Source organism: Carassius carassius, chromosome 19 (genome assembly GCF_963082965.1).
Source record: "Carassius carassius chromosome 19, fCarCar2.1, whole genome shotgun sequence".
In the NCBI taxonomy this organism is placed as follows: Eukaryota; Metazoa; Chordata; class Actinopteri; order Cypriniformes; family Cyprinidae; genus Carassius; species Carassius carassius.
Window position 1 is genome coordinate 21,587,745 of NC_081773.1, and position 11,748 is coordinate 21,599,492.

Consider the following 11,748-nt stretch of genomic DNA (forward strand, 5'->3'; position numbering starts at 1 on the left):
AGTTTTATGGCCTTTGTCTTGTCACGTTTCTGAGAGCACATGCGTCACACTTTTAAGACCTCATAATATTTTGTTATTTTTGCTTCTCTTGTAAACATTTGTTTTGACGCACTAATCAATTCAAGCACTAAATCAATTCAGTCTGTGATATAGGCTACAAATGTTTGGATATGTTTTCTGCTTTTATTTGTTAGGTTGCTTTTTATTTATTCATTCTTTTAAGATGGTTTCAAAAATATCTTTGATTAGATTGACTTTCAGGTCACATTCTGCCTTCGACCTGACGTTACTCTATGTATTGTGCTAGAGTGAACATAAACGTTCTCTTTTTCTACACTGCCTGCTACAGTCCTCATATATGTACATTTATTTGCATGCTTTGAGTATTCTCTGTAGATCCTGTCCTCTTCAGTCGATTGTGTAGGAAGCCTACGCATTGATCAAACTACTTTTCAGTCATTAGCTTCAGAAAAGTATAAAAATAATATGAAAAGCCAAACCCTAGAATTTTTAGGCAATTTAGAAATCAAGACCCTATTGTTTGATAGGGAAAGTATGTGCACACATATGAGCATATAGTTATAAAAAAAAAAAACTCAAGGAAGAAAAAGGACAGGTGCTCAAGCCCCCTTTGATGTTTATGGGTGCACGTGCCTGAACAGGAAGAACAAAATAACTAAGGCATATCACCACAGAACTTCCCCAATTATAAGTTAATGACTTACAAGTTACAAGAGTCTTTTCCCTTGAAATATTATGTTTAAATATGCAGATATCTTATTTTGGTAAATTAAGAAGAAATCTACAGAAGCAAACAGACGAGGATATAGGCTTAAAACAAATACCTTAATGTGTATTTTGGAAATGTCCTTTCCATTAGAGCAAAAATATATTACAATAACACCAAAATAATTACAAATATTTGTTGTCATATGCAAAATAAACTAATTATTAGTGAAATTATATTCCTCTCCTTTGTGCAGTCATTTATTTTAAATATATACTTGAAACTAGTAGTATAGAAAACGGAATGTGGGTTTATGGGATGTTGTTGTGAAGTATTGGTTACCATGTTGAATTTTTGCATTGAAACGTACACAATTAAAAACTGAACACTTCCCATAACACCCGATGTACTTGCTACATCATTAGAAGAATGGCATCTATGCTAATATTAGTCTGTTTCTCTCTTATTCCGAGGTCACCGTAGCCACCAGATCCAGTCTGTATCCAGATCAGAGGGTCACTGCAGTCACCCGGATCCAGTACGAATCCAGCCCAGATGGTGGATCAGCACCTAGAAAGGACCTCTACAGCCCTGAAAGACAGCAGAGACCAGGACAACTAAAGCCCCAGATACAGATCCCCTGTAAGGACCTTGTCTCAGACGTCCTCCGGGACAAGACCACAGGAAGCAGATGTTTCTTCTGCACAATCTGACTTTGCTGCAGCCTTGAACTGCTGGTTTCATCTGGTCAGAGGAGACCTGGCCCCCCGACTGAACCTGGTTTCTCCCAAGGTTTTTTTCTCCATTCTGTCACCGATGGAGATTTGGTTCCTTGCCGCTGTCGCCTCTGGCTTGCTTAGTTGGGGACACTTAATTTACAGCGATATCGTTGACTTGATTGCAAATGATTGCATGATGATGATGAGCTGAATGATGACATCACTGAATTCAATGATGAACTGCCTTTAACTGTAATTTTGCTTTATTGACACACTGTTTTCCTAATTAATGATGTTCAGTTGCTTTGACACAATCGGTTGTTTAAAGCGCTATATAAACAAAGGTGACTTGACTTGACTATTCAATAAACTCTGCTCCTTTTTCTCATCATTTTGTCTCCTGCTTCTGTACTTCACTTGCTTTTTCCTCAGTCAAAAAGTGTATTTTGGGGTACCAGACAAGACTTCCTGTTAACAGATTTTGGGTACCAGACAAGTTGTTACCAGACAAAACAGATATTTTCTGATAGGATCTGGTGTCTGGAACTTAATTATCTGGTATGGAGGCATGTTTTAAGTTTCCTTTGTTGTTTCCTGTTCTTGTGATGAAATTAGCGAATGCTAAAGAAGACCATGGTCTCTTTTCACACCATGGTGAACTTATTATTTTGTAGACATATGTTGAAAAATGAAACAACATGACACAATTGGTCAATTACACAACTGACTTAATCTTTGATGAACAGCTGACCTCATTGCAAAGACTGCTGTATCTTGCAGGTTTACATTGCTCAACATCAGAAAGATCAGGCCCTTTCTAATGGAGCATGCTGCACAACTTCTTGTTCAGGCCCATGTCATTTCTAGGCTGGACTACTGCAATGCTCTTCTGGTTGGACTTCCATCAAGCACAAACCCCTACAAATGATTCAGAATGCAGCGGCACGACTGGTCTTCAGTGACCCCGTGTTACACCTCTCTTTATCTCCTTGGCTCGCATCAAGTTCAAGACATTGATGCTTGCATATAGAACAGCCACAGGCTCAGCACCCACCTACTTCAACTTACTACTACGAATCTACATCTCCTCCTGAAGTCTGAGATCTGCTAGTGTGCAACACCTCATGGTACCATGCAGACAGGCTGGAAATCACTTTCTAGAACATTATTGTTCACCATTCCTGGCTGGTGCAGGGAATGATCTTCCTACCCCTATCCGGAATGTTGAATCCCTGACAATTTCATCAAACTCAATGCTACTTCATCCTAAAATTTTTTAAAAAGAGAAGAACTTTGTCTTTCTTTTTATTTATTCCTTCTCTTTCTAGCTTGTACTTATTTGAACAAATGCCTGAAACTTGGTATTACAAGCATTTCCTGTGTCTGTTTCCCTTTTTATGAAGAATCGCTTTATGTATTCCCCAAGTGTAAGTTGGTTTGGATAAAAGCGTCTGAAAAATGATTAAATTTTGTTCATATGAAACATAAAACCTAAAGAGGAAATGCAGTAAAACGTACTCGGTTACTGACGTAACCTCGGTTCTCTCTAGAAGAGGGAACGAGTACTGCGTCTTAGCTAAGACGCTACGGGAAAAGTCTCTTTTCACGAAATACTGAAGCAAAAAATTATCCTTAATTTTGAATTTTTGTAAAGCGCATTTGCAGCAGCACACAGCCATAGGCGAGACGGCTCGCTCTCTCATTGGCTGTTCTGCGGCAACTGCACAGCCTATCGAGCGCAGGCTGATGCAACATCAGACCAATAAGGGCGCTTCACGTCCTTCATGCCACTTCCCGCCGAAACGGGTGTGGCCCAACCCTATAAAAGGAGCTTGAAAAGGCTGACTCACCTGATTTATTTCAGCGCCGAAGCGAACCAGAGTGAATCGTACGCACGGCAGACAACGCAGTACTCGTTCCCTCTTCTAGAGAGAACCGAGGTTACGTTAGTAACCGAGTACGTTCTCTTACGAGAGTTCTCTCGTACTGCGTCTTAGCTAAGACGCTACTGGAACCCCATGTAAAGCGCCGTGCGCGCAGGGATCACACACCAATAAACCTGAAAGCAACGCCCAGGATTTACAGTGCACAGTCACCCGAGGGACTCACAGAGAGTCCAGGACAGGAGGGGGGGGGAGCCCTCCGTCCCATATCTAGCAGCACCCGTAGATGCGGCAATATGACATCACACAGTCGAGGCAAAGCCTGACCAATGTGGCAATGCGGGTCTTACGCAATACTGCCCATATAACAGTCGGCAGCGCATAACGCTCACGAACTCAGAGTTCCCATCAGGGCCCTGATTCGACTATACCGACAGCAGCCTTGCTTGCAAGGCGGGAACCTCCAGGCTATAGAACCTGATAAATGTAGATGGCGAGGCCCAACCTGCCGCCATACATATATCCTGCAAGGAGATCCCCGTAGACCACGCCCACGACGAGACAACGCCCCTTGCGGAGTGTGCTCTGACGCCCAGTGGGCACTGAAGGCCCCTGAAAGCGTAAGCTAACGCTATGGCGTCAACTATCCATCTGGATAGAGTCTGCCTCGAAACAGCCATTCCCTTGGAACGTCCACTGAACGAGACAAACAGCTGCTCAGTCTGTCTAAAGACAGCGGAGCGAGACACATAAGCTCTTAAAGCCCTCACAGGGCAAAGAAGACTCGAGTCTCCATCCTCTCCTGACACCGACAGGGCAGACAGGGCAATAACCTGAGCCCGAAACGGCGTGTTGAGGGACTTCGGCACATAACCGTGCCTAGGTTTGAGTATGACCCTCGAGTCATTAGGCCCAAACTCCAAGCACGACTGGCTCACCGAGAGCGCGTGCAGGTCACCCACACGCTTCACTGAAGCGAGAGCCAACAAGAATACTGTCTTGAACGACAGATGCTGGAGGCTAATCGATTGGATAGGCTCAAAAGGGGGACCCTTCATGGCCTCCAAAACCGCCGCGAGGTCCCACATAGGGACTGACGGAGGTCTGGGAGGATTCAGCCTCCTAGCTCCTCTCCGGAAGCAGACGACCAAATCGTTCCTTCCTATTGACTGACCGTTTCAGAAAACGCTGCGATGGCCGCCACATAAACTTTGAGCGTGGATGGGGCTCTGCCCTTATCCAACAGCTCCCGTAGGAAGGAGAGAACCTCCGTCACCTCACAACTAAGGGGTGAACATCCCCGAGCTGTGCACCAGCTGGAGAACACTGACCACTTCGAGGCATACAGCCGTCATGTCGACGGAGCTCTAGCCTGAGTGATGGTATTTAGCACTCCCACTGAGAGATCAGCGGGTAACCGTTGAGCGCCCACACATGGAGGGACCACAACTCCGGTTGCGGGTGCCAAATCGAGCCCCCGGCTTGCGAGAGGAGATCCCTCCTCAACGGCACTTGCCACGGGGCAGTGTCTGTTAACTGCATAAAATCTGGGAACCATGGTTGGTTCTTCCAAAATGGTGCTACAAGCAGTATTGAACATCCCGTTTCCCTCACCCGTTCGATCACCTGTGGAAGGAGGGAGACAGGGGGAAAAACATAAAGCGGGCAGCACGGGCATTTTCGTGACAGCGCGCTTTCGTTCTTGGAAAAGAACGCGGGGCAGTGAGCGTTTTCGTGGGACGCGAAGAGGTCCACCTCCGCCCTGCCAAATCTCTCCTACAACAGCCGGACTGTTTGCGGGTGTAGAGACCATTTGCCCGTGGGAATGTTGCTTCTGGACAGCCTGTCTGGACCCAGATTCTGTAGCCCAGGCACATGAACTGCCCTCAGCGAGCGCAAGTTGCGCTGAGCCCAAACCAGGAGGCGTTCTGCCAACCTGCACAGGTTTCGGGACCCGAGACCGCCCTGGCGATTTCTGTAGGACACCACAGACATGTTGTCCGAACGGACTAAGACATGGTGTCCCTTGATTCGGGGACAAAAGCGCGTCAGCGCGTTCTCCACTGCCAGCATTTCCAGACAGTTGATATGTTGGAGCCTTTCCCGTTCTGACCACAGGCCAAAGGACGGTCTGCCCTCGAGCAGCGCTCCCCATCCCGAATGGCCATGAGACCCAGCATCTTCTGAAATTCTCTGAGCGAAACAGTCGCGCCGCAGCGGAGAGAATTCGCTGCGCGCTGAATGCCCAACGCGCGCTGTGGTGACAGCCGCGCCGTCATGGAATGTGAGTCCAGAGCTATACCCAAAAACAGTCTCGTCTGACTGGGGTTCAGTGAACTCTTCGTCCAGTTAACACTGAGACCGAGTTTCTCGAGGTGATCGAGTAAAATGGCCCCGTATTCCACGAGCTCCGCTCGTGATTGAGCCAGAATCAGCCAGTCGTCCAAATAGTTCAGCACTCGCATGCCTCTGAGTCTGAGAGGAGTGAGCGCTGTGTCCACGCACCTCGTAAACGTACAAGGAGCCACGGACGAGCCGAACGGCAGGACTGTAAACTGGTATGCCTGGCCCTCGAAGGCGAATCTCAAGTATCGCCTGTGACGTGACGCTATCTGTATTTGAAAATACGCGTCCTTCAGATCTATTGACATGAACCAGTCTCCTCTGCGAATATGCGCGAGGAGTTTCCTGGTTGTAAGCATTTTGAAACTGCGTTTCGCCAATGCTTTGCTCAGCTGTCTTAGATCCAGTATGGGTCTGAGACCCCCGTCTTTCTTGGGCACTAGAAAGTATCTGTGTGCTGATCACAGCGGGCAGATCGCTCGTCCTCGACCCCCCACGGTGCTTAACCGAGTGAGGGAGGGCTGAGCGGGTCCCGTGGGACTCGTGCTGTCTGTGAGTAATTGTGGGCTGTAAGCGTGCACATTTACTGCTTTAGACTCGCTGTCTGCCTGGGCAGAACGAACGTGCACGGGTTTCGTTTTTACAGAAACCACATGACGCGTGTGACATAGTGTTTGTGGGCACTGAGGAGTGGGCACGTTTACTATGCAGTGCGCGCGATCGACTTGAGTCGCTTTTATGGGCGCGAGCCCTGTGTGAAGGGCTGTGCTTATATGTGGAGATGGGCACTGAGCAGTGGGCATCGTCACTACATTTATAGCACCATCAGCCGTGGCTGGGACAACAGAAATTACACCTTTTTCGGGAAATATCTGGGTAGCCGTGATAACGGTTTTTGTGTGCAGGCAAGCGGGCAACCGTACAGGCTTGCGCATCGCAAAAGATGCTGAAACAGTCACAATCCCTGGAACTGAAACAGCGGCGCGCTTAGGTGAGAGTTCGGCCGCAGCGACTCGTACACCGGCGCTTTCCTAGGATGGCTTCGGAAGAGCGAGAACGGGGTCTCGAGCTGCGCTGCTGAAGCTGTTGTGATAACGGCTTTTGTGTGCAGGCAAGCGGGCAACTGTGCAGGCTTGCGCGTTGCAGAAAACGCTGAGACAGTCACAATTCCTGGAACTGAAACAGCGGCGCGCTTGGGTGAGAGCTCGGCCACAGCGGAACTCGTACACCGGCGCTTCGATGAAGCAGCAGGAGGCGGGGGGTGTGGCTGAGAGCTTTGCGAGGCCGGTCTAGCATGACTCGCTGCAGAACCGGAGCACTTGCCATGTCTGAGAGCGTCAGCCCTAGATGCCTCCCAGCCACCGTAGCGGAAGCCATAACTCGTCCCATGGCTTGTGCAGTGGATTTAGTAGCGAAGCACTCCTAAAATCCGCGAGACAGATAGCCTCAGGTCCCATCTCGTCCCGTTTACAGAGGAGATCACCCTGGAATATCTGCAGCCATCGTGTGTAGTGCAGACGCAGCCTGCTCAGCAGCAGAAAAGATTCGCGCGAGCAGAGGTGACATCATGCGGCAGGCTTTAGATGGCAACACCGCTTTCGTCCGCCGTCCAGCAGAGGGCGGACAAAGGTGCGTCGCTATCGCCTGTTCCACCGGCGGAAGTGACTGGTAGTTCCTGTTTTTAGCATCATCCAGTGTGGAGAATGCTAGTGAGACAGACGAACGAGTTCGCGCTGAATTTGGAGCGTTCCAAGCCTTTGCCTCCTCTTCATGAAGCTCAGGAAGAAATGAGGCGGGCTTTGAGAAGTACGCTCATCCGAAAGGAAACTACCATCCAGCCGGGAACGAGAGGGGGGCGCCGGTGCAGACCACTCGAGGCCGAGACTCGTTGCGGCCAGCGTGAGCACTCGCCTCAGCTCCTTCTCGATGTCAGCTCGTTTGCTGGGCTTCTGAGCAGAAGGCGCGAGATCCCCGGAGCTCGTCCAGCCCTCACTGCCCGAAGCTAGCAGAGAGCATGTGTCCTCTTCCCCCGACGCGGCCCTGAGATCGACTTCCTCGGACGACGCGGCGGCAAACAGCGGGCGCTGCCCATCGGGAAGCGATGCAGGGGAGGCCGGTGAAGCAGGGCGAACCTGCATTCGCCGTCAACGAGCGCGAGCGCTGCATGATCTTCACCCAGGCAGGAGACACAGATGACGTACCGGTCTCCCTCGCTGAGTGGGGCTCTGACGAGCCGCAGGAAGGCATCTTAAAAAAGATGCAAGCTCTTTTACGAGTGTGTGTCGCAGGGCGAACGCACACAAACGCATAAAGAACAGTTGGATATAACAGAATTGAAAGGATATGTGCGCCGGAACGCGCAGCAGGAACGGCAGTGGAAGGCGGCGTTGGCCAGCGGCTTCAGGAATAGCTCGTCCCGCTGAGATGCCTATCAGACGGCGCTTGCTTCCTTCGTGATCCAGCGATGCGTGAGCTTCGCTGAAGAGATGAAAAATCAGGTGAGTCAGCCTTTTCGAGCTCCTTTTATAGGGTTGGGCCACACCCGTTTCGGCGGGAAGTTATTATTGGTCTGATGTTGCATCAGCCTGCGCTCGATAGTCTGTGCAGTTGCCGCAGAACAGCCAATGAGCGAGCGAGCCGTCTCGCCTATGGCTGTGTGCTGCTGCAAATGCGCTTTACAAAAATTCAAAATTAAGGATAATTTTTTGCTTCAGTATTTCGTGAAAAGAGACTTTTCCCGTAGCGTCTTAGCTAAGATGCAGTACGAGAGAACTCTCGTAAGAGAACTACATAATATCTATCTCATGTTACATTAACTGCACAAGTAAATATTTTTGTTTTTAGAATTATGATGGAAAAAATAACATTATTATACTAAACACTTCCCTGAAATAGTAACTCATGAAACATAAAACAAGTTGCATGAGCTCATGTTTACAGTTAAATGACCACTGTAAACACAGATTAGCAGACATGTGCAGACATCAAAGGGGACTTGAGCACCTGCCCTTTTTCTTCCTCGAGAGAAAGTGCCCTTTTTACTGGAGCGTTTTTTATTTAAAAAAAAAAAGAATATATGTAGCTATATATGTGTGCGTGTGTTTTTCTGTATAAGCACAGCTTTCCCTGTCAAATAAAAAATCTAAATATCAGGTTGGGTCTGGAAATGACCCAAATAAAATGTTTTACTAATAAACAAAAAGCAACCTCACAAATAAAACTGAGGAAAAAATACATCCAAACACCCAAATTTGTGTATATCTCAGACTGAAGTGATTTGGTACTCTCTAACTTAATCATATGTTTAGAAGAGAAGCAAACAATAATAAAATATTATGAGGTCCTAAATGTGTGAAGCATGTGCTAACAGAAACGTGACAAGACTAAGGCCATAAAACTTGTCTTTTATAAGAAGCACTGATTTGATCTCACAGCACTGAGACAAACACAGGTGAAGACTCAATAACAACAAGATCCACACTGGTGAGAATAACAATCTACTGTTCATATTTCTACAAAATAACATTCCCTTTGTCTTTCTGTATTTATTTCTTACACCAGCAGTAATTTTCTTAGATGGTTTAAAATAGATGGCTATAATCTGTAGTTCATGATTTAACCCTTAAATACAGTTGGTGTAAATAATGTATTTTGCTTGATTCAGTGATGTTAAGTTAATATAAATAACATTTTATTTTATAGTAGTGCAGTTTCTTTTTAAATGAAGAGGTTTTTTGGGAATTACAGTCAATAAAAACATAATTAACTGAAAATGAACATAATTGATTGATGCTGATTTACTATCAAATCATCTCATTGCAGAAAATAATTATTTGGAGATTTTTGACAAGATGAGAAAATTCCTCTTGCTGGTTCTCACCATAACAGGTATGATCTGTGCTCTAGTTATATGTCATTAAAACATACAGTTAATAGTTTACTGTGTGTCCTATTTTATACTCTTGTTTGTGCATTTAAGGCTACTTTCTGTTAACAGGTGTTTTTATTTTTTACTTGCATATTTTTGTAAAATCTTGGTCTTTTAAGAGTTTAATAGTAGTCTTTTTGAAGTAGTCTTTATTGGTGAAAGCTTACAATATCTAACAAGCTAAATGTTAAATAAAATCTTGTGGCAAATAATTAAATTAAATCTCTAGATCCAACCCTAGATCGATTAACATTATAATTTTCTGATCATTAGCTTCTGTAGCTTTTGCCAATCCACCAGTTCAGGATGAGAAGCTTCCAGATCCAGTGGTGAAGGTACCAGTGGTTGAAAACGAGCTGAATGAAGAGCACACAGAAGCAGAAGCAGGTCCTCTGGTGCAGGATGAAGCTGTTGCAGATTCACGTCTGGAGCCTGATTCAGTGCTGCTGGAGCCAGAAACAACAGAGGAACAAAGATTACCAGAAGAGACACAAATGATGTTGGAGAAACTTGTGCTAGAGGCAGATAACTTGACTGATGAGATGCTAGAGACAGAACTAGAGCCTGAGCTGGAAATAACCGACTTTCAGAAGGACAGCAACATCATACCAGATTTAGAGTCTGAAACTAATACAGAAGAGGAAGATGAAAAAGAAGAAAATCTAGTAAAGGAAGAGCCTACACTTGAGGCTGACTATATAATGGATGAAAATCCAGAAATACAAATGGACCCTGGGAGGCAAAGTCGAAGGACACAGAATGGTAAGCCACCTCAGATGATATTAGTTTTGCCAATGTGTACAAACAGCAAACAGGTCTGAATACTGCATGTTTAGGGTCATTGTGAACAGTTGCCTTTATCAAGCAGGTGTGGTGTGTAATGTAAGATATGGAATGATGATTGTAGTGCGGTGATATGTCCACAGGATGGGGGACTTGTGGAGGAGTTGTCCTACAGGGCAAATGTTACCAGTACTTCAGAGTAAACCTTGATGCCTATAAAGCCGAGGTATGAATGTCATTTAAGATTATATATTCTTATTTGTCAATTTTGTGTAATATGCTTCTGGCAGTCAAATGAAATGTAAATGAAAGAGAACCATCATCAAGCAACATATGTCTTAACTGATGTCCAGAAGATATTTTTATGGAATGGTATTTAAAATAAAAATAAACAATCCAGTAATCCTGTTTTATTTTGTTAACCTATAGAATTGTGTCCATATATGTACGTTTTAATGTATTTACTATATGATTTACTGATAATGATAATAATAAACATATTTGATATATTATTTATATAATAATAATAACAACAACTGGTTAACCAAGACATATGGACTTATTAATGACACTATATTTTTCTTTTCTTTTCACTTTATAACAACTATGGTTCTCCTTAGGTGCTCTGTCAGTCCATCTGCTATAATGGCCACCTGGCCTCTGTGTCAAGCAGCTACATTCTTGGAGAAATAGGGAAGCTAATGGATCGGAATGGCGGCCGCACTCGCGCATGGCTTGGAGGATGGAGAATCCTTCGTGTACGTTCATTTGTTTTGCAGTGTTTCACTTTTTTACATGGTTTATGCATTCATTCTCCACCATATATATCTGTCCCTCTAGTAAGTCACTCTACTGTTTTGACAGACAAAAAATTTCCGATGGTTGGATGGAACGAACTGGAGCTATAATGGTTGGGCTAAAAAAGAGCCAAATAATCTTGGTGGGAAGGAGAACTGTGTAGAGACGTGGCGTAAGTGTTGTTACTGAACAACAGTGAACAAAAATCTATCAATAAAATGTGGCTTTCATCACACAGATAATTTGAAGGAATAATATAACATAATTCTTTAACTCTTTCACCTTCTTTTATAGAGATACTTTCCTCTTTTTCCTGATCTGTCTTTACCAGTTTAACAAAGCTTTGTCTATTTTCAGATAATCTGGCGTTCAATGATGTGACATGCACAAGACTCAAACCGTTCATCTGTTCCTGTCCACTTTAAAACTGCCAGAAGGTTACAGTAGCTTTTATGAAAAAAGTGTAAATAATGATCATTTTTATTATTGCAATTTTTAAAGATGAATTCATAAGGGTTATCAACTAGTTTTTTTATTAAATTTGCCTTGCATTGTTTAAAAAAAAAA

General features: G+C 45.0%; 1 protein-coding gene across 1 annotated transcript; it reads left to right on the plus strand.

Annotated features, from left to right (window-relative positions):
• The first annotated feature begins 9,095 nt into the window (after positions 1-9,095).
• LOC132094770 (bone marrow proteoglycan-like) lies at positions 9,096-11,748 on the plus strand. The gene is made up of 7 exons (XM_059499414.1): positions 9,096-9,155; positions 9,495-9,560; positions 9,874-10,362; positions 10,527-10,609; positions 11,004-11,141; positions 11,248-11,353; positions 11,539-11,748. The coding sequence occupies exons 2-7, from the start codon at positions 9,524-9,526 to the stop codon at positions 11,604-11,606; spliced, it is 921 nt and encodes a 306-aa protein (XP_059355397.1). The 5' UTR covers positions 9,096-9,155; positions 9,495-9,523; the 3' UTR covers positions 11,607-11,748.

Bases quoted from the DNA above. Each gene is read 5' to 3' on its own strand.
- LOC132094770 (XM_059499414.1), top strand. From the start codon at position 9,524: ATGAGAAAATTCCTCTTGCTGGTTCTCACCATAACAG. The intron at 10,363-10,526 runs GTAAGCCACCTC...ATATGTCCACAG, and splicing joins AAGTCGAAGGACACAGAATG to GATGGGGGACTTGTGGAGGA. The intron at 11,354-11,538 runs GTAAGTGTTGTT...GTCTATTTTCAG, and splicing joins GAACTGTGTAGAGACGTGGC to ATAATCTGGCGTTCAATGAT.